Source organism: Sinocyclocheilus anshuiensis, unplaced genomic scaffold (assembly GCF_001515605.1).
Source record: "Sinocyclocheilus anshuiensis isolate Anshui unplaced genomic scaffold, SAMN03320099.WGS_v1.1 scaffold907, whole genome shotgun sequence".
NCBI lineage: Eukaryota > Metazoa > Chordata > Actinopteri > Cypriniformes > Cyprinidae > Sinocyclocheilus > Sinocyclocheilus anshuiensis.
Genome location: NW_015546133.1, coordinates 1,148,719 through 1,172,129, shown reverse-complemented (window position 1 = coordinate 1,172,129; position 23,411 = coordinate 1,148,719). Strand labels below are relative to the sequence as shown.

At 35.6% G+C, this 23,411-nt stretch overlaps 2 protein-coding genes and 1 long non-coding RNA gene across 4 annotated transcripts in view; 1 reads left to right on the top strand and 2 right to left on the bottom strand.

The window, feature by feature from the left end:
* LOC107701132 (uncharacterized) overlaps nucleotides 1-22,497 on the bottom strand; it is a 40,129-nt gene extending 17,632 nt beyond the window's left edge. The window contains exons 1-2 of the long non-coding RNA XR_001635611.1: nucleotides 22,447-22,497; nucleotides 21,842-21,994 (exon numbers count right to left, since the gene is read on the bottom strand). This is a non-coding gene — a long non-coding RNA (uncharacterized LOC107701132). The remainder of the gene's footprint in view (nucleotides 1-21,841; nucleotides 21,995-22,446) is intronic.
* Nucleotides 1-22,748, top strand: part of LOC107701130 (glutamate receptor ionotropic, kainate 1-like) — a 61,558-nt gene extending 38,810 nt beyond the window's left edge. The window contains exons 8-18 of one of the 2 annotated variants that reach the window (XM_016503070.1): nucleotides 220-327; nucleotides 561-605; nucleotides 3,231-3,338; nucleotides 3,759-3,962; nucleotides 4,703-4,926; nucleotides 7,657-7,775; nucleotides 13,468-13,685; nucleotides 16,712-16,937; nucleotides 18,200-18,450; nucleotides 18,578-18,634; nucleotides 22,488-22,748. In XM_016503070.1, coding sequence (XP_016358556.1) covers nucleotides 220-327; nucleotides 561-605; nucleotides 3,231-3,338; nucleotides 3,759-3,962; nucleotides 4,703-4,926; nucleotides 7,657-7,775; nucleotides 13,468-13,685; nucleotides 16,712-16,937; nucleotides 18,200-18,450; nucleotides 18,578-18,634; nucleotides 22,488-22,589 — 1,662 coding nt within the window. In that variant the 3' untranslated portion in view covers nucleotides 22,590-22,748. Of the gene's footprint in view, nucleotides 1-219; nucleotides 328-560; nucleotides 606-3,230; nucleotides 3,339-3,758; nucleotides 3,963-4,702; nucleotides 4,927-7,656; nucleotides 7,776-13,467; nucleotides 13,686-16,711; nucleotides 16,938-18,199; nucleotides 18,451-18,577; nucleotides 18,635-22,473 lie in introns of both variants that reach the window. The other variant, XM_016503071.1, reaches the window with a different exon arrangement.
* Nucleotides 22,627-23,411, bottom strand: part of LOC107701131 (transcription regulator protein BACH1-like) — a 17,049-nt gene continuing 16,264 nt past the window's right edge. The window contains exon 7 of the transcript XR_001635610.1: nucleotides 22,627-22,677. The gene's annotated coding sequence lies outside the window, so the exon portion shown is untranslated. The remainder of the gene's footprint in view (nucleotides 22,678-23,411) is intronic.

The following is a 23,411-nucleotide window of genomic DNA, read 5'->3' as shown; positions in this document are numbered from 1 at the left end:
GTAGGGTTGGTGTAGGGCAATAGCACATATAGTTTGTACAGTATAAAAACCATTACGCCTATGGAGAGTCCCCACAAATCACAAAAACAAACGTGTGTGTGTTAACAGACGCACATGCCCCGAGGCTGCATAATATTCCATTACCGCTATGATTAAAAGACACAGCAGTAAACTCGATGTTGTGCATCATTCTTATTGTATACTGTTTTTGTGCCTCAGGCCCAATGGGATGGTTTAACAGGACGGATAGTCCTTAACAAGACTGATGGTCTGCGGAAAGAGTTCAACTTAGACCTCATCAGCCTCAAGGAGGATGGCACAGCGAAGGTGAGTCAGCTTAGCTGGACGCTGATTAGAGACATTCAATAATAGGATTTCCGCAGCAGCAGAAATGACTGGAATTGAGTGTCTTTGTGTATTTCATGTATTAAATGATTAAATGAATCCCCTGTAAGTGGACTCTTGAATATGTTTTTTTCAAAAGATTAATTTGCCAGATCATTTGTATTGACCTTGTTGCTCCCATGCTGACAACACAACTCTTAAATTCTTCCTAAAAGCGAGTGGCTGATGCTGCATCACGGCCTACTAAATTATGGACAAAGGTTTGTTCCAGTCTTGGTTTCATTCCCTGAGTTTGTGATTAAGACCTGTGGAGAGCTTGGATTTCCTCCCCTGTGTGAAATTCACTTCAGTAAACCCAGTGCCCTTTCATCGGCTTCCCTCTCCCTGCAGAAATCCCTTCTGAAAGAGATCGCTGCCAGTCATTTCTGCCAGAATGTCTTGCTGAGATGCATAATTAGTGGCAGTTATAGTTATGACAATTAAATCACCATACTCGATATCCAGCACTGTAGAATGGATGCTTTTTTCTGCAATGCTTCGCGCGTCAGTAAGTAACACATCTCTATAAAAGCCAGCTCAGGCGTGCAGAAAAACGTGCATTAATCCACGGGCAGATATTTTAGAGAGCAGCTCTAATGTACTTTTAAAATACATTTGAATTAAGTCACTCATTTCAGACTCATATGAGCTCTATGACAAGTGTCATACATAAACATAGACTAGATTAGCCTTGTGTTAACAAAGGGTTTATTTAACATAGAAAAGCAAGCTTGTTTTAATTCATTTACTGCTGACATCCTGTTTTAAAGGGATCATATCATATTTGTAATTATTATTTTATTTTAAGATCCTGGAAATGTTTGTCAAATTGGTGTGTCAAAAACATAATTTAGATTTCAAACCACTTTATACCCTTTGAGATCCTCAGAATTGAAAAGGCTGCCTTTATTGAGCATTATTTATTCATTTGAAAACAGGTTTTACAAAAGTGTGCAACGTGTTGATTTCAATGGAGACTTATTTCCTTTACAGAATAAAAAAACAATTTAAAAAAGGTAATTGCAACTTTATATATTTTTAACACGTTTATATCTCACAATTTAGACTTGTGAAAAAGAACTGCAAGAATATAATATCACAGAGTTGTGAGAAAAAAAGTCAATATTGTCAGATATAAACTCGCAATTGTGAGAAAAGTCAAAATTGTGAGATAAAAAGTCGCAATTATCTTTTAATTTTTTTATTTTGTGAATAAGCTTCCTTAGATTTCTGAAACTCTTTTCTCAAAAGATAAATAATAATTAGATTCATCTAATGCAGTTTCTAGTAGGGCTGCACAATTAATTGAATTTCTAATCGCGATTACAATTATGGATGCCACAATTACGTAATCGTTCAAAGCGGCAATTAATCGTTCAAAGTCCACTTATGTTATTCTGCACGCTTAAGATATGTTTTTTTCTCTCTACATGTTATCTTAAGGGTTTTTCCATTGTTTTAGTTTTAGTATAACATTATAATGCCATTCATAGTTTTACTTTTTTTATAATTTAAAGAAGAAACCAATCCGATGTATATTTGACATTTGAAGGCTTAATACTATGGAAAAGCACTAAAGGTTTTTCAGTTAGAGTGTTTTCAGCTTGTTTATTTTCATATAAAAATACGGCATGCAGTTGCATCAAACAATGGTATAAACATCATTCAATGTAAATTATGATAATCGTAATTAATAATCGCAATTACAATTTCAAGGGAATAATCGACAATTATGATTTTTGTCATAATCGTGCAGCCCTAGTTTCTAGTTTAAATAAGACTAATGGTGTATCAGGTAATATTTTCTTTCGTGATATATTTTTTTAAGATATCAAACTCCTCAAGCTTGTCAAAGAATAAAATGCTCTTTATTGATTGTAAAAAATTATTCTATTTAAAATACAACATATCCTGATGACATTGTTTCGTTTTAGAAGCTGTTATGCCTCAAGTTAAAACGTTTCTGAGATCTGCTCCCAAATCTTCACATCTTTACACATTTTCCATCAGTCTTCTAATGCTTTTTGTGTTCATATTTCATATTCATATTTGAAGCCCATTATTATGATGGCATCCTTCATAATTTGAATAACGGTGGAAATAACAGAAAAGCTTCATTGATTGCAGAAATGTTGGAAAGAACTTTTTCTACTTCATTAAGCAGCCATTACTCCAGTCTTCAGTTTGGTAGTATATATATTTGGCTAGCAAGTAGTTTGGTAAAGTTTCACATTTTTATTTCTAGAGAACTACTTGACTTTCTGATACAGTGGACAGATCTTTATTAGCCATTTGAAACATTTAGGGTGTGATATTGCATCCAAATCACCATGTCTGATGACCACTGGCCATTTCTCATAATCTTTTTTAACTGCCATCTTTATATGTCATTGTGTTTGCTATTTATGACTACATCATTTCATCATGGCTGTCAACAGTGAAGGGTGATGCATTAAGAATATTTACTATGATCTTCTGTTTTAGTGGACAAATGTGTAACTGTAAAAATTGTGAACGATTATAGTTCAGGTAAAAAAAGAGTACAGTTTTTTTCCTTTGTGATTTAATAATTAATGCATCAAAAGCATTCATAATTTGTAGACCATGCATTAAATAGGGTAACAGTGCTTTTGGATTTTATTGGGCCGTAAAAGAGTGTTTTAAAATCAAATGGATTAGACCTAGATTATTTCATTTTCTTTTATTTAGTTTTTTCTCTTTCCTTTCCTGACCTATTTTATGAGTGTTCACTGATAAAGTCTGTTCCTCTTTTATTGTCATCTCATGTGCTCAGAAACAGCGACTCATGTTGTTCATGCCTTGTCATTTTTATACTGTATTGTTAGATTGGCGTGTGGAACTCTTACACCGGCCTCAACCTGACTGAGATGAAAGACAGCAAAAACATCACAGACTCTCTGGCTAACAGAACACTTATAGTCACCACAATCCTGGTAAACTTATTACTTACAATTTCACTCCCTCATTTACGTAAACAAACTTTTTCAGTTGTTCAGATTTGTCGTCACCCTGAGAATAGTTTCACTGGTGCACCAAATTTAGTTTTTAGCAATATAATTATATATGCATGAGAAAAAAAATTTATTATATATACAATTTTTAGTAAATGTGAGTGGTTTGTGCAAAAAAAATACTTTTTACATTTATTTTATTTTTTATTGGTTTTTAACTCGCAATAGTAGCTAAAAACTGCAGCCATGACACTCAAAAAAACTAGACTGCATACAGTAATTTTGAGCAGTTTATCTCAAAATCCCATCTGGCCAGCTAACTTTGCCTTTGTGACATATTTAAATCAAATATAATACATTTTACCAGCTGCATCATTGCATGTGAATTTATCTTGTGAACAGGAAAACCCTTACGTTATGTATAAGAAGTCTGACAAGGTGCTATATGGGAACGATCGCTTTGAGGGTTACTGTCTAGACCTGCTAAAGGAGCTCTCCAACATCCTAGGATTCACGTATGAAGTCAAGCTGGTTTCTGATGGGAAATATGGAGCTCAGAATGACAAAGGCGAATGGAACGGCATGGTGCGGGAACTAATCGATCATGTGAGTGATCTCCCCTGATGCTACACAAAGATGTTCAAGGTCTTTTAATCATACCATCCAAATGCAGTCTCTGTAGATGATCTTCTGCCTTTCACTCCATTAGATTTGTTTCGATCTCACTATTTACAGACTACAACCAGACTGTTAATATTCTGATTAACCTCTATTCTAATAGATGTTTTTGTAACTTGGCTCTTCACAGGCAATTTAGAAGAGCTAAGAATTGTTTCGTTTCATATTTGCTTGATTATGTTTATTTATTTACCACAAGTTTAAGTAGTCCAAAGCTTTGGTAGGAAGACTACATTTGCGTTTGCAAAACATCAAGATCTTATACTTTGACGCGAAGTAAAATGTACATGGTATTTTCAATGTAAAACAGCATTTGTGCTTTCATCTGGCTGTAAAAAGTCTGTTTTTTAAGTGATTATAAATACCTTTGTACTTCTACATAGAGTTTGTTTCTAAGTACCCTTGTCGACCCCCAGCATCTTTGTAGTATTTATCAGTATAGTAGGAATAAAAACTATAAAAGAGCGTTTTGAGCTTCATAAAACAATGGGAAGCTTCAAACAGTTTTTTTTATCAAAGCCCTGTTGTGGGATCCATCCTCACAGGTATCACTTGTTTATATCTCAGTGACTGAACTCCAGCATTAACTGCATCTATTTGCATTTTCTTCCCAGCAGTCAAAATGAGTTCCTGTCATCTTGTAAGCCTCTTTTTGTCCCCTTAACCAGATAGCTGACCTGGCTGTGGCTCCACTGACCATCACCTATGTCAGAGAGAAAGTTATTGACTTCTCCAAACCCTTCATGACCCTGGGCATCAGCATACTGTACCGCAAACCAAATGGCACCAATCCAGGTGTCTTCTCCTTCCTCAACCCCCTCACTCCAGATATCTGGATGTATGTGCTGCTGGCCTGTCTTGGAGTGAGCTGTGTGCTCTTTGTTATAGCCAGGTATGGATGAACGTCTTGGTTTAACATCACTCAAACATCTGCTTCTTGGAAATATAGCAAAGCAAATGTGCAAATTGGGTTTCAGATCTAGGAACACTGACCCAATTGTTCAAAAAATGTTTTATACGGTAGTTTGACATCACATGTGAAGACACATTATCAGGCTGTCATCTGAAGAATATTGCTGTTACCTGTAGCTTAAGGGAACATCGTACATCTCTCTTTGAAGCTGTCAAGAAGGTTCTGCGACCTTTGATTTCAAATTTTAAAGCTGTTTTGCAGAGTGTGCAGATAGAAATCAGGTTTCATTGTGGGAGTGCATTTAAAGCAGTGTATTTCTCTCATATTATATCACTGTGCTTATGAGACGCCAGAATCAAAATGCTGATTTGATCTTGAAACAGATCAATAAGTAATAAGCACAGTGCCCAGACTTTATTATATTGCTGTCGGATTATAGATTAATAATGTACAAATTTCAGTCATGGTTGTCCAGATGCACTTTTTCCTCAATAAATGCATAATGCGCTTTCTCAGTCGGCAATGTTTTGTATTTTGTATGAGGGAGTACAAGGTTTTGTCTGTACTGAAGCCCAGTTCATAAGCATTGGGCAGATGTCCACGTCTACCTAAAGAGAATATTAAGCGTGCATGCAACCTCATCAGAGCCAGATGATTGGTTGCTTCAATTAAAATGCAAATGGACAAAGAAAATGCTGTCCAGTCAGATTCTTTTAATGGACATCTGGTGGGGTCTCAGTGTTAGTGTGGGTTCATGTGCACTGGATGACCCATTTGTTAACAGATACAGTCTGCTGGGGGGCTTTTAAACTGTGATCTTGAAATTTGGCAAGTTTGATAGTAGCAGTTTATAGAGTGAGCTTCTACACACCGTGAGGCATGACAAATGAGTCTTATGACACGTTCTGATCAGGCATCAATTCACCATGAGGGTTTTATAAATGACCCAATTATTGAGTGGTAGAATGGAGGATGTTTCTGATGTTCTTGTGTAACCGTAATAACTTTCAAAATGAAATTTACCTGAACAAAAAAAAAGACGAGAAAAGTATTAAAAGTGTCAAATTTTTACCATAGGGACTTTTATTTGTAGTCTGATGTTAGACTTTTATATTATAGTCTAATATAGTCGGCTTAATATTGTTATATTAATAAGGGCTGTTGGTTGAAAAATATGTGATGCAGCAGTGCATAATTTATTTAACATTACAAGAAGCTTGTTTGTTCATTTTTATTTATTAATCTTGTTTATTAATATAAAATATTAATATTTATTAATCTTTTAGAATTAGTCCCACTGAATCTATATAGTGACATCCCTATAAATATATATTTTTTTAATTTATAGGAATTAAAACAGTTAATTGACAATTTATCTGTTAATTTAGATGCAGACGAGCAATGAATAAACATTACAAGAGGTTGTGTACTAATAGTATTTCAAGATGGATCTGCTAATTGATGAAATTATGCATTTTTATATATTTATAATTTTAATCACACTAAGTTTATATAATAAGTATGACTTAAATCCTATTAAGTAATATTTTGTGAATTACAATTAAATAACATTAAAGATGCACTAAGCGATTTTTGCGAAACGATGTTGATATTTGAAAGCACCAAAACAAACATGCCCATACCCCAACAGGACCTCGCACCTATTTTGATAACTCCGCCGATGACTCCACGATGGTGGAATCTGCTATGCCTGCTGGCCGCAGCATATTCAAGCAAAAGCCAACACAGAATAGTTGTGTGAAAAAGCAAAATCAACGTAACTCACCTATCAAGAAGAAACAAAGCAACTTCGGCGTCCGATTCCCTTACGCTCCTTGAATTCTCTCCACCGCGGGAAAGCTGCTCCAATATTTTCCGCGGGTCCTACCTCTTGCCTGATTGTAACTCTTCTTTTTAATGTTTTGTTCCTCCTAAATTTTCCTCTTTTTTTATCTGCCATCTCTCGCTATCTATAGTCGATCAGCTAATATCCGTCCTGTGCACTCACTGAGTGCTCTCTTCTCCCTATCATTACTAGATACGCCCCTTACTGCTGATTGGCTGCAAGTTTGTTTAGGGTCTTGGTCCGACACTGGTTAAAAGCGTTTTTTAAAAATCGCTTAGTGCACCTTTAAATTAGTTAGTCTACTGTAGAAGCAGAAAAAAGGGAAAATGTACTGGTAATTTTTTGCCAGGACATTATCTATTCATTTTATGGACATTTCCAATAGTAAAACACGATGCAATGAAGTGCAAAATTCAAAATACAGGCAAAACACTTTACATTTTACGGATATTTTATGGAATTAATATAATTTTAATAACTTTATCATTTTAATTAAAATAATTGTATAATTAGTCACACTAAAATTACATTTGCATTATAAATTGACAGCTCTTTTTTACAGGAATAAAAACGGTAAATTAACATTTAAATCAATTAATCCAAAATCACATATTTTAACTTAAGATTCCTTTTTTAGCTCTCTATTTGTTTGGTAACCGGAGAGATTTGAACACCGGAAAGTTTTCCCATAAAACAAGATCTCCAATTGGAGCAGTTATTGATAGCCCTTAAGCAAGAAGAACATTAGCTGTTCTGCGAAAGCAGTTTAGAAATTGCCAAACTTGCAGCCTCTCAAACGCAGTATTAATATTCAGTCTTCTGTGTTTTTCCTGTGTAAAGCTGTTTTCTTTGACTCTTGGCAGGTTTACGCCGTATGAATGGTATAACCCTCACTCCTGCAACCCCTCTTCTGAAGTGGTTGAGAACAACTTCACACTGTTGAATAGTTTATGGTTTGGTGTTGCGGCTCTAATGCGTCAAGGTATGTCACACTAAACACTTCAAGACTGTTGCATTGTTTTAACTGACAAAAAACATTGAACCAAGTGGCATTTATTTAGATAAAGAAAAACGGCACAAGTACTGTGGCTGCTCTGCTACATCAGTGTGAGGTGAGCTTGAGGGGAACTGACTTTATACGTTCACTAAAAAAATTTTTTTGGTTTGAGTTTGGTTATGCAAAGACATTTATACAGTAGGAATTGTAGTAGTATAAAGATGACAACAGACCTCTGGCACAGTTATAAGTCACATCCGGTTATAAAATAGATTTTTGTTCTGGCTTGCATACTTTTAGTTGGGTTTCCTCTGATGTAATGGATCTGATGCTAGTGAGGAGAGGTTTGTAGGTTCCGCTACAGAGGGTATGAAACAAACTGGATGACCTGTCAGGTGTGCAGAAAAGTGTGAAACGCCAAGAGTGGCTTTAATGAGCACGGGAGAACCAGACAAATCGTTATGCAGTATTGTCTGACCTCACGTTACAAAGAGTTTTCTTCTGAAATATTAGATACATTTACATCAGAACAACCGCTCGGCCATGAAGAAGGACCACTAACAGGAATTTTACAGAAAAGTGGTGGAGTGCAGTTGTGTCACTGGTGGATGTTAGGGTATTTCATTATACTTAAAGCAGGTCATATCATGAAATAACATTCAAATTTGCATTTGTTTATGAATTATAACACTGTATAGTGCAAACATATAAGTTTCAGTCTTATAGTTTCTTGTCAAACAGATATTAACACAGGGTTTCTCAAACTTGCTGATAACAAGAATCTCCAAATGTGATGATCCCTTTTCAAGTATAAAAATTTATACTGTGAGAGAAAAATATTAAAGGTGGTATGAAAGGAAAATTCACCCTATCTATTTTGTAATTTGATCTTATGTTAATTTTTTCCAATTTTTTTTTCCCTCTCTGGTGAGATTTATCCAGCATTTATCACTACTTCCATTTCATTACAACTTAAAATTTTACAGACAAAAAAATTTAATAATTGCTTGCACAACAAAATAATTGTCTTTTACATTTTAATTATATTAAAGCAAATTGTTTAAATATTATCCTGAAAATATTACCTTTTTATTAAATTGCAGCATATTTGACGTTATATCTGAAATTCAAAAAATTTGTGTCCACACACTGCTAACACACATTACATGCAAACACCATGTAAAAGTGAATTTTGCATCCAATGTCCCCTTTAAAGGTACAGCGGCAAATAACAGGTTAATTCTAATTAATTTCTAAGGTTCAGAAAGAGTGGCAAATGGTCATGTAAAACTAGATTAGATTTGTTGGTACAAGTAACCTTGGCTAACATTATCAAAAAAAAAAAGTAATAAAAAAATATTGACGCCATGGACCCCTTACTAGGATCAACAAGCTTTTTGAAAGCCACACACATTCTAATTGCACTGATTATGTTTAGTATTCATCTTGTTTGCACGTTTGTGTGTGTGTGTGTGTGTGTGTGTGTGTGTGTATTTGCATTATTACCTACCAGAGCTAAACCTCCTTCATGAGGTTACTGAAACAACCTTGACATCTTTTTGAAACATCTCATCAATTAAAGCATGCAGAGTTGTACCAATTAGCCAACAGTAGAAAAGCATACATACAATAACTATTTGCTGTTTGGTTTTGTCCTAAAGTTGACAGAGAAATAGTTAAGAGGATTATTCAAAGTTTAGCTTCTGCTGTTCTGTTTGGGGTTTCATCAACTGTACAGATGATTTTCCTCTTTTTTTTTTTTGCGTCAATAGATTGATGTTGTGATCTCATCTTACACTGTGATAGAAATTGGACTATGATTGACAGTTGTGTCCTCCCCATGCCATTTAAGAGTAAGACATTGGTCAGTAGTTAGCATTTAGCCATGCTAATTTTCTAATAGCGCTTTTCCACTGCGTGGTACGACTCGGCTCGGTACGGCACGGCATGGTCGGCTCGGCACAGTTTGCGTTTCCACTGCAGTTCAGTACCGCTTTAGAGTGGGCGGGATTATTCACATGTCGTTATAGTTGCGCCGCCTCTACTGCCACGTCTCCTAAAAAAACTTTTTCATTCCGCGTTGCCCCATCAAGCTCTCGCTGGATCCGCTCCTTTGCTATCAACAGAGGAACGTCTGTTCTACCGCAACAGACAACAAAACGTTTTGGTTGTTAAAAAACTGGAAAACCCCCCAAAAGTGAACCGTACCGTGCCGTACCATGCAGTGGAAAAGCGCCATAAGAGTAGCAACACAGACAGCATTTCCAAAGGAACAAACACACCTCATGGTGTCTGTCAGTGAGCTCTTGCTCCCCAGGTGGCTAATGTGTTTGGTATCTTTCAAAGGGATTTATTAGCATAAGCTTTACTGAAAGGTCAAAATCATGGATTCCCTTACGAAAAAGAAGTTTATTCAAGTGAATCCAATTCATAGTCTTTTCAGCTTTTTGTTCAAAATGTTGTTTCTTTATTTTTTATTTATGAAACTTACCCACATTTAAGTGTTTAAAAAAATAATGCATGAAGCTAGAATCAAATGTTTTGTTTACAAGCAGATACCCTGTTCTTTTGATGTTTTGTATGTTCAGATATTCATGTAACAAAATATATACAAATCAATACCTAAATAGGGACATAGTAGTATACTTAAAGTATGATGTAAAGTTCACTTAAAGAAAACTTATGAGTATACTTGCAGTATAAAACTACTAAACTAGTAGTTTACTGAGATTATACTTCAAAGTGTACTAAAAATGCTACTACAAGTATTTAATTAGTAAACTATCAGTATACCTATAAGTTCACTTTTAGTATAGTTGCAGTACAAACTAAACATTTTGATGTAAACTAGTTGTGTACTCAAAGTTTACTACTGTTATACTTAAAGTATACTTTTATATACTAGAAAGTGGGCCAATTTAGTCCCAAGGAGTATTGAAATAGTACACTTACAAGTATACTACTAGTACAAGGATATTTGTATACTTACTACATAAAGTATACTTAAAATATTCTTGAACTTTACTTAAGTATACTTACTAAAATAAACTTGAAGTATACTACTTTTTGGTAAGGGTTAGCCTTGCTATAAAAAATAAACTAGCATGGAGTAGCATGGAGTTGCTGGTTTTACCCTGTTGAAAAAACTGCTGAATCCAGCCTAAGCTGGTTGGCAGGTTTTAGCTGGTCTTCCAGCCTGGTCATAGCTGGTTTGCAGGCTGGTTTTAGAAGGGTTTTGACCACTTCTTTAGCTGGTCAGGCTAGGAGGCCAGCTGGCCAACCAGCTAAAACCAGCTGAACACCAGATTGGCCAGGCTGGGAGACCAGCTACTTCCAGCTTAAACCAGCTAAGACCAGCCAACCGTCTTAGTCTGGTTTTAGCTAGTTTTTTTCAGCAGGATAGCTGGTTTAAAGTGATCTTCCAACCAGGTCAAGCTGGTTGTTAGCCATTTTAGCTAACCAGACTAGCTGACTAAAACTACCAAAACAGACCAGCTTGACCATCTTAAACACATTAAACTGTTTTTCCTTTTACTTTTCAGCAGGATTAATCTTTAGTCTTGACGTTTCAGTTATGCTAATGCTAACAGCTCTTTCAAAGATAGTAAACAAAAAAAACGCCTTTTTCTCTTGTCTTTTAAGGAAATATGTAACATAATACAATATCATTATCCATTATTTTTCTCATAATTGACTGCTTTAAAGGAAAACAGCATGTATGGCAGTTTTATTGAGGTGTTTTTTTTTTTGTTTTTTGCTGACTGCTTTGGTGGGTAATCACTGTTGTTAGATGTATCACTTAGATCAAAGGTAATAATTTAGCTGGCAATCAAATGAATTTTACAATTGTGCTCCACATGACGCTCAAGGCATACAAATGCAGATACAGTACACACACACTATGAATTTGTGCTGTCGTTTCAACTTCCAACCACCTCACCTGGGTATCCGTGCATGAAAGACAATCACTACTGGTTCAGTATCATACATCAGACTTAGACTCAGTGGTCTGTCTTTCTTTCTAACCACAAAATTGCCACAAATTATCAGTTAATAGGATGTACTCCTCCGATGTATCTTAATAACACACATAGTTAATCAGAATGGTGACTTTGCTTATAAAGACAGGTTCAATAATGTTCATTCAAGATTAGGAGTCTTTGTTTTTCTTGTTTTTTTGCAAAGATGAAGTACGGTTCCCATGACGGTTTCATTTTCTAGCAATCTATCAAAACCCTGAGCCATCTAACCATAGTAAAAAGCCCCAGTTTGAATAACACGCATTGGATTTATCATTAATCTGAAGGTTAAAATCTAGTGTGTGTGATGAGAGCAAAAGTAATATGAGCCCTTGATAAAAATAAAATAAATAAATAAAATAAACCCATTTAGGCTGTCACAGCGAGCTTCACGCTGCTGGTGTCCTGGGCAACTCTCAGTCTTTTGTGTGTGGGATTGTTTGGGGATGTGTGTGTGTGCACGCTTGTGAATCATAGTTGTTTTCTCAGAGGAGGCAGTGCTTCAAAAAAATATCAGAACAGAACATTTTTTACAGTAAAAAATAAAAGTAAAACAAAACAAATATTGTGTAATGGTTGATGAAATGGTGTGTGAACCACTTTCCTAAAGTAACACTGTTCTACAGAAAAATCAGCAGATAAAGATTCAGAGGGAGGCAGCATCTCCTTTTTCTATTCGCATTTTGGAAAAATATCATAGAAAAAAAACTGTCTGAAATCTAATCTGACCATTTGAAACCTGATTTTAATGCTCATGTGAATGTTGTTTGGATCAGGGACTAGATTTATACAAATTAGGAAAGTTCTTAATTTGAATTCTAAGAAGTTTGTAAGAAAGCACATTTCTTGAAAATTTCTTAAGCTCTAAAATATATTTTCTTAAGAACATCTTAATTTTTTTCTCAAGAAAAAGATTTATGGCAGGTCTTCCTGAAAACTCATTAACTATTTATAATAAGCATGCACACTTTTTTTAGTTGAGATTGACTTGACCTGAGTTTAGCTCTCAGTTTTGCTTTTTTAATGCACCATGGTGTTAAAAATAGTAGTTTATTATTATATTTTAGTATATTAGTATCTTAATTATTATCTTACTATCTCAAGAGGGTCTGTTGCATTTATTTGCGCTCTTTCTAGGGTTTTTTTTTTTTGTCTTAACATTCTTAAGAAAAAAATATTCTTGAGAAGTATATAATATATTCTTAACTTTTTTTTCACAAAGTAGGAAAATATGAAGAAATAGTTAAGTAGAATTTTATTCTTAAGAATGTTTTGTGAATCTGGCCCCATGATTTCATGTTTTTTGCTCTCAAAACTTAGTCTTTGGTTAAATGCACCAAAATATCAGCCATCTGTCTGAACAAAGAAATTAATTTTAAGTGGATGTAAGAATCAGTTCCTAGCAGAGGAACTACAGATGTCAAATATGTTCATCCCATTTAAACAGTATACCTATTGTTATTTAATTGAAAACCTAACAAACATTTTTTGTTTAATGTCATTTGCTTGTGAAGCTGTCTTTTGTTAAATGTCACTTGTTTTTTATATTTTGTTATCTATTGCAATGACATTCAAACATTTTTCAGCATGGCTTAAGAGTCCAAATACTTTTTGGGGCCAGTGTCTGTGTTTTGCCAAGTGCTTGTATGTTATTTCAGGATCTGAGCTGATGCCCAAGGCTTTGTCCACCAGAATCGTGGGAGGGATTTGGTGGTTCTTTACTTTAATCATCATATCTTCCTACACGGCCAACCTGGCTGCATTCCTCACAGTGGAGAGAATGGACTCCCCAATCGATTCAGCTGACGATTTAGCCAAGCAGACTAGAATCGAATATGGAGCAGTGAGAGATGGCTGCACAATGACTTTCTTTAAGGTAAAATGTTCTGATCTTACATGCAGGATTGATGTGCCCCAACACACTGTTCACATGAGAGCTATTGAAATACAGAAGGAACAGTCAGCAGCAATCCAAACGCTCAGCAAATTATCAATGTTGCAAGAGCCTGCACAGAAGGAGCCTGAGCTTTTAGGAGTACGTTTATTGGATTTCTGCTAGGAAGTAAAATCAGAAGATCAATCGTATGCATCTGTCTCATTATAAGATACAAACTAATGCAATGGATGCAGAATCACACACAGATGAGTTATGAGTTGTGTTAACCAAAAAACATCACATCCAACAAATGTCCCCTCAAATGTCTTGCGTTGTTTTCGTGCCAGATTCACTAAAGAAATTATATTCTTGCAAACAGTTCAAAATTTGTGCTAAATGCAATTTGCTGATAATTGTTTGCATTATCACTATAACTGTTAAACGGGTCATATGATGTTGCTAAAAAGGACATTATTTTGTGTATTTGGTGTAATGAAATGTGTTTATGCGGTTTAAAGTTAAAAAAGCACATTATTTTCCACATACTGTACATTATTGTTTCTCCTCTATGCCCCGCCTTTTTGAAACGCGTCGATTTTTACAAAGCTCATCGGTCTAAAAAGCGAGGTGTGCTGTGATTGGCCAGCTATCCAGTGCATTGTGATTGGCCGAATACCTCAAGCGTGTGACGGAAATGTTACGCCCCTCACCATACTGTTGATGCCATGTCCGGCTGGAGCGACGAGACAAAAACATTAAAACCCATTACAAACGAGGCATTTGTTGCATCCAGTGGTGACATAATTACTGATTATAATGACTTATACTGTCGGATATCGTCCTCTTTTGGAAGACCAAACAAAGTAGTTTCGCTTTCACAACGAAAAACACGGCGGCCTAGCGTGAGCTGAGGCCAGGCTAGAGTGAGCTGAGGCCGGGCTAGAGTGAGCAGAGGCGGCGGGGTCGAGAACGGCGCGCCCGGCGGATTCGGCGAAGGAGCAGCAACCACATGTGACGACCCCGGGCTGGACTCCGCTTCGTCCACGGTGAAAGCCGATCCAGCGATCCACAGCACTAAGTCGATGTATTCCCTCAGCGACCAGCACAGATCAGCTCCAGGCATGAAGAAGCGGATATCGTCCTCTTTTGGAAGACCAAACAAAGTAGTTTCGCTTTCACAACGAAGCACACAGCGTCTTCACGACATGGCGGCAGCGGCAACAATACTACAGTGAGAATAAAATCTCTTTGCGTGAACATTTGGGCGGCGTTATGCAAATCTTCCCACATAGTGAGGTAGATATGTGGGGGCATGTTAGAACGAGCCGTTTTAGGTAGGCGTGGTTAACTCTTAACTTTTATAAAGAATATCTCTTTGGATTTGAGACTTTAGTCTTTGCAACTTTACAGATCTTCTTTATGCACCAAGAGCTTGGAACACTCCAAAGAGAAAGGAAAAATTGAAATCGCATCATATGACCCCTTTAATAAAATTTTATAGTATTTTGTCCAAAAATGTGTATATATTTACAATACTGTTCAAAATACTGTGAAAACTATTCTAATACATTTAAAAATGTTTTTTCCTGTGATGTCAAATCTGAATTTTCAGCAGCCATTTCTCCAGTCTTTAGTGTCACTTGACCCTTCAAAAATCATACTAATATGCTGATTTGCTGCTCAAGAAACATTTCTTGTTATCATCAATGTTGAAAACAGTTGTGCTGCTTAATATTTCTATGGAAACTATGATACATTTTTTTTCAGGATTCTTTGATGAAAAATAGTATAAAAAAAAAAGATCAATTTAAATAGAAATCTTTTGTAATATTAAATATCTTTACTGCCACTTTTATCATTTTAATGCATCCTTGCTGAATAAAAATATTAATTAAAAATCTTACTCCCCAAAAAACCCCTTAAACCAGTGGTAGTGTATTTAGCATTTGATATTTATTAGAATAAATATAAAAACTAGAATCAAACGTTTTAAATACTACAAGTAAATTTTGCCATCACAACATTATAATGCACAGTATAAATTAATTATACTGATGAATTATACTGATTATTATATTAATTATAATTAATTAAAAATTAATATTAATTTTGAGGTTTGCAAAAATATAACTATATGCTTAAATATTGTTATCAAATTATTAGTGTTTTTAAAAATAAACTTTACGTAAGTGGTAGATGACAGCAGATGTAATCTAAAATTAATAATGGGGGAAATGAGCATGTACAATTGAAAAGAATATATTAAATTAAATATAATCATATAATATCCAAGATAAATATTGAATGCAGGTTTTTGAACTTAAATACTATGTGCAGTAATATAACTGATCTTTCAGTCACGTGAAATTAATTTATTCAAAGGTGACAATGGTCTGATTCTTTTCATTTTCTAGGAAGCCATCACAGAGTCCTTGCTAATACCTCAAGCGTACACATTCACAAATCCACCTGAAATCCTCATGAACTCTATTTACCTCCACCAATCCAGCCATCTAAAATTCCAGTAATTCCAATAATCCAGTGATCTATTTTATGAGTATGAGCCACACATATGCAGCATTCATCATTTAGAGAGAGAGAAAGACAAACAAGTGACACAGATAAAGCACAGAAGTGTGTACAGAGGCCGGTGTGAGCTTTATCCATCGAGATTGTCGGCTATGATTACATCCGCGGATATCTAGAAAACTACAGGCTTGTGGAGGTCCAAGACAAATCGAATCAGCTGTAAGAGATTTAGCGCACAGCTGTCCCATTTCCCCCTGCTGTCCTCTGACACACTCAGACACAAAATTTTACAACTTGTCCCCTTTTGACAACTTGCCTAATGAGAGATCAGGGAGAACTTATCAGACTTGAAAAGCCCTTACCAGTAGCTGATGAAAGAGCAAGATCTGTAGACAAGAACTTTAAAGAATGAAAAGAAATATCGATCCAGGCAGCGTGACTCATGTCTTTAATGTTGTGCTTTTTGAAGACAGAATCAACTCTTTATTTGCTTTTAGAAATCAAAAATCTCAACGTACGAGAAGATGTGGGCATTCATGAGCAGCAGGAAGAACACAGCCCTGGTGAAGAACAACAAGGAAGGGATTACAAGAGTCCTGACCACTGACTATGCCCTCCTCATGGAGTCCACCAGCATAGAGTACATCACCCAGAGAAACTGCAACCTCACCCAGGTTGGAGGCCTGATTGACTCTAAGGGCTATGGAGTTGGCACACCAATAGGTAATGGTGCCCCATATACTGCCTGACAAGCTGTTGAGCCCCCTAACCGTACCGTTACTAGCCTTAAGCAAGAAACATGGCGTCTTTTTTGTGCTTTTGGGAATTTATTATGAAGGGAAACACACTACACAACCCAACTACTGAGTTCCCAATGAGTTTGAATTGCCTTGATTTTTTTCTGTCCTGCTCATTTGCTGCATTTCATCTGTGCAGGATGGAATGCAAGTAGAATGTAGGATATCTCAGAAATTTGTCTCCAACTTCTGACTCGATGCTCCTTGATGAAATTCAGAAAATTATATTTAAAGAAACAAAACAAATACTGTTTTAAGAAAAGGTAAAGCTTGTATTTGCTTTGTAGGTGTGCTAATATCAACAGAGAAAATGTACAAGTATCTCTGGAAAACATTTTCTAAACAGGTTTCATTATCAAATACTTTGGATCTTTTTAAAAAGTAATGTAATTTTTATAACACGAGTAAATTGTGGGGAAATATTAATTAATTATATATTCGATTTTAAACTTCAGTTTTTGCATTTTCCATGCATTTCAAAATATGTAGATTGTATTATATTAATTTTATGTTATAGTTATATTTATACTATAACAATATGAAAAAACAATGCCTGATGATAGTTGCATGACCAAAACGTTGGTTAAAATATAATTAGCTGTAGCAGCGTGTAGAAATCATCTATTTTTTTTGTTAGACTATTTGCTATCCTTTATTCCGATGCACTTGTATGCATCTATATGATTTAAAAGTATTTATAAAATATATATTTATAAAATTGATATATTTCTATATAAAATATAAATAATTTGGATCTTTGATTGCATTTTATTTGCTTTAACATATGGATGCACCAATAATGATACATATTTGAATGTCCAGATATTAAAAAATACAACTTTGTCTACATAAATTAAAAATAAAACACTAAAAACTCACCAAAAATCTGTTTAGGCATCAAAACATTACAATGCACAGTGTGAAAACTGGATATTGATTTTGAGATTTGCTAAAGATTACATTTAACAGTGTTATTAAGTACTTTGTGTTTATTAATTAAATATCCAATATCACTGAATTCAAATAAATAAATATAAAATGTAAAAATACTGATATATTGGGCATCCCTACTTTAAACTTATTGAAGTTCAACTTATTGAAGTGCATTCTGTTGCACTTGTGTAGGACTCTTCTCTAAACACTTTTTTTTTTTTGCGACCCCACCTAAAGAACTGCGCTTCTTTGCAGGTTCACCCTACCGGGACAAGGTGACCATCGCCATCCTGCAGCTCCAAGAAGAGGGAAAGCTGCACATGATGAAGGAAAAATGGTGGCGAGGTAACGGATGCCCTGAGGAGGACAACAAAGAGGCCAGTGCCCTGGGTGTGGAGAACATTGGAGGCATCTTCATCGTGCTGGCCGCTGGTCTTGTGCTGTCTGTGTTTGTGGCCATCGGAGAGTTCATCTACAAGTCTCGCAAAAACAGCGATATTGAAGAGGTGAGTGGGAGGCTGGCGGAACGGCCCCGCGGGGTCTGAATCTTACAGGAGCTAATTACCTCACCGCTGTCACAGTTGAAATGAGCCATGTAAACACAAATGAGACACTTGCGGGATGTTTTTGCAGCAGCCCACTGGACAGGAACCTGTCGCAGACTTAAAGCACACGCCGTTTATCATGCAGGTGTTCTACTTCTACATTTCTGAAACTATTTTGGTTTGCTTGCTTGTTTTGCATGACATACATAGGGTTGTGAAATTGTGACAAAAATGTATTGTAGTACAATATTACCCTTTTGCAAATTTTATTACCTGATCTGGATGACAAAGATCTGCTTTCAGAGCAGTTTGGCAATTTAAGCAGTGTGATGTAAAATGTAAAACGTAATGTGTTATACTTATATATTCCTATAGGGATGTATGTTTGGTGCACACACGTACATTAAAGTTATTAAATTCAATTCAAAGTATACGCAGTTGTGCAGAGAGTACAAGTAATAAATGTATGATGTATGTTTATATACAGTATCTCACAGAAGTGAGTACACCCCTCACATTTTTGTAAATATTTTATTATATCTTTTCATGCGACAACACTGAAGAAATTACACTTTGCTGTATGTAAAGTAGTGAGTGTACAGCTTGTATAACAGTGTAAATATGGAGGAGTGGAAGAGGACTCCAGTGGCAACCTGTGAAGCTCTGGTGAACTCCATGCCCAAGAGGGTTAAGGCAGTGCTGGAAAATAATGGTGGGCTCTCAAAATATTGACACTTTGGGCCCAATTTGGACATTTTCACTTAGGGGTGTACTCACTTTTGTGGCCAGCGGTTTAGACATTAATGGCTGTGTGTTGAGTTATTTTGAGGGGACAGCAAATTTACACTGTTATACAAGCTGTACACTCACTACTTTACATTGTAGCAAAGTGTCATTTCTTCAGTGTTGTCACATGAAAAGATATAATAAAATATTTACAAAAATGTGAGGGGTGTACTCACTTCTGTGAGATACTGTATATAAATATTAAAAGATACACACTCTCTCTCTCTCTCTCTCTCTCTCTCTCTGTATATATATATATATATGCACACACACAGATATTGGCTGATGTAAACATGTTACAATGGTAGACACTGTAAACAGACTTTGTGGTCACAATTATGAATATGTGACTACTGATATAAACTTGTATTTTATATGTACAATAAGCAGAATAATTGCAACATAAAGTGGAGGTAAGATTGCAAAGCATGAAGCTCGAGTCAAGTCCAAATCAAGACACAACCCATAGCAACGAGTTATGACAACGACGTCTCAGAAAGTCTGGCGGCAGATAAAAGTAAACAATAAATGAATGAGAGATCATTACAAAAGTGTGCATCAAATAAACTGAACACGGAAGATCAAACGTGTGCTTTGCTAGAACAGACCTCACTGGTTGTCATGCAACACACATGCACAAGATAAATTGCATTTGCTTCAATATTTTTAAAATATATTTCTATGTAAAATATTTTAAAAAGTTAAATAATTATAAACAAATTAAAAGATTAAATTGCATTGACTTGTATGTATAATATATGTATGATTTGCATTTGCACATTCTACTTGAAATACAAAAAAACAGATCAAATTAATCACAAATTATTAACAGCCCTAGTTTAATTTTCTCAGTTGCCCAAGGGTATTTTATTTATATGTTGCTTAAAGTATTACTTGAGTATCAACGGTTAGTATCGTACCAAAGACAAAGTTTAGGTACTGATTTAACATTAATGTGCATTAACTGAATACATATTTTAGCATCATTTTTATTTTTGTTGCATGTGAATGCTGTTTATATTTTGCTATCACATTGATCATTTGCATGTTTACTGATCTTGTCCTGCTTTTTGTCTTTCTGTTCTATTTTTATCATTGATCTGCATGCACAAGGCCTTCTGTTTCTTTTACGGAGTCCAATCCCAGCAGCTGCAAAGAAGCGATTCCATCTCCTCCTCTGGCACGTCCTTATCAACAGATTTAGAGAGCGGGCGGCTCCTCAGGGATGACATATGTTCTTCGTGTTAGCCACACACTCATATCTGTAAGGGCTGTGTGTTATTTAAAGAAATATAAACTCCTTTCCCTCATTCGCCCATCCACTGGTTACTTCCAAACCATCTGCCCAAACCCTTGACCTCAATCCAGCACCCATGTGGCTCAGAAATTTAGTACGGTTTTCAAGGAGATGAAGAACACTTTCATTTCTCATTGCACACCCTGTCTGCAGACAGATAAGAAATTGAGTGCTCTCTTGAAACTTTTATTTACTGGTAGAAGCTATTAAATTATGGCCATTCGCAGCACAATTTTAAGTGTGGACCCTCTAGATTTGATGGCCTAAATTCTGCCTTTCATGTTCTCATTTCTCCCTTAAAAGATCAGCCCGCACAGTGAGGGTAATGATAATTATAATCAGGGTTATGATAATGATCTGTTCTGCTATAGCCCATTGATTCTTGAGTACAGAGACAAAACTGGCTACAAAACAGAAAAAAGTTTGTCTAAAGAAATTATTTTAGATGAATCTATAACGTTCTAGTGTCCATACAAAATATGTGCTTTTACTTGCCAATTACTCAAGATTGGTCAAGACTGTCAGATAGAAAATAATATGAGGATTATTTATTATAATCATTGACAAATCTAGCATTCACTTTAATAAATTAGAATGCAGTATATATATATATACACGTGCATATTTCTTAAATATATACATGTATGTGTGTGTATTTATTTACATTTAGTCATTTAGCAGACGCTTTTATCTTAAGTGACTTACAAATGAGGACAATAGAAGCAATCAAACCAACAAAAGAGCAATAACATGCGACAAGTAGCAAAAAAGACAACAAGTAGATAGAATAGAAAAAGAATATAGAATGCTAGTGTTAGAGGGTTTTTTACAAACACATTTTTTTTACATATAAATATACACATTACGTAAACACAAAACTTTTATTTTGGATGCGATTAATTGCGATTAATCGATTTGACGGCACAATATGAAGTAAATTCTTAATAATTAAAACTACTATTTAAAATGGTTTTAGGAGAGTGAGTTTAAATGTAAATTTTGATAATGAAATAGTAATGTTAATGAAAAAGCACATACATGTGAGGTAAAGTTGTGGAAAATGTATTTCCTGTCTCAAGAATCAGTGAACTCCACTCTTTCACTTCTTTTTTGTTCCATAAACACCTGACACTGATATCATTCTCTGGAATGTAATTAACTTTAGCTGTATTTGGCAGAGAAAAGACATCAAGAGAAGAGTCTTCATAATGACTTGATTAAATATTGATGCCCTCGAAAAGAAAGAACAATTAAAAAGTCTAAGATTACCGTGTCTGAAATTAGCCCACAGGATAACCGTAATCAGCCGGGAGCGAATTATCTGCCTCCCACGTCCCCGGCGGCATAGAGCTGTGTCTAGAGCTGTGGCTTTCATGCCTTGAACATCTCATGGCGGACAGGACCAAGACTGGTAGAATCTCTCTGAAACAAAGAAATCTGCGTTATCACAATAGAAAACGGGCTACACAGCAAGTCAAATCTATTGCATCCATGCAATATAAACCAGATCTTTCTTCCGAAGAGGTTTAGGGTGGCAGCTATCTCGTGAGCACAGCATAAAATTCACCATATAGTCCCAACCCTGTTCTCACTCTCCACATCAATTTCATGCTTTTTCTACACTATCCTTATAACTAAAAGTAGCAAAGAGGCCTAAAAATAGAATGAAAAACAATTAGATGGAATGCAAATACAAATCCAAGCAGAAAGTCCTGTTTTATTGTTGTTGTTGTTTTTTATATATATCATGTTTTGCAGTGAAGTGACACTATAAGCATCACATTCACTTGAATAACCGAACTGGACTCTGTTAGACTGTTTGTATGTACTGTAAGTGTGTCTGTGTGCATGTTTGTGTGTGTAGAGAGACTCACGCAAGCCCTTGTGTTCTTCTTTGACAGTGTGTCTCTTTCAGTGCTGTGATGGAAGACCTGGGCATATCCCTCAGGTGCCACAAGGCGTTGAGGAAAAGAGGCAGACACAGAGGAAGAGCCGGCCTGTCTGGAGTCTTATGTAACCACAAACGCATCCAGAAGAAAGAGACAATGGCCTAGATCCACCTCCAACAGCCACACGAACAAGGAGCAGCTCTGCTTTTGACGTACCTGCCGGTGAAATCAATCTCTGAGGCTGTTTGTTTTTTCAATCAATTGTTTATGTGCTTTTTACTCATGAATTTGCAGGTTTTTATATTAGTATTATGTGGATTGTGTTGGTCTTGTGTTAAGTACACAGGTAATATCTGAAAATGAAAGGAATAATTTATTTTGAGATATTTATTAAAGTACAAGCACATTGCATTATACGGTAGCATTTTCTTGTGCTGTCCTTAATGTAATAAATAAAAGCGTACATTTTTTACACACATTTGGGCATTTATCTTGTTCCAGGCGTTCTTTTATCAGTGACGCAGGTTCTATTAATTGAAGCATTATATAACAACAGAAAATAACAGAGAAGATGCTTCTAATCCATGACTGTTCCAAAGGGAATGTAGCCATGGTTGTTTCTCCATTACTTTTTTCCCATTTTGACCCTAACAATTTAAGACGTTCTGCCTGCTACACACAAAGTGCCTGCCTCGAGGGACTGACCGAAGTATTCTTCCTCAAACTGAGGCACAATCAAATAAAGTTCAAAGGTCAGCCTCTGCTTCAAGAGCTCCATGACCCAGACAAATTACTCTCTGAAGATTAAATGCCTTTTCGCCAAAAATACATCAGATGTGTCTTTATGCATATCAGAAAAGATAAGACGTTCCAAGATGAGGGCGATCATCTTGATTAGATTTTTGTGCTCCAGATGCATTTTTTCAAAGCAAAGTGTGGCTAAAAAAACT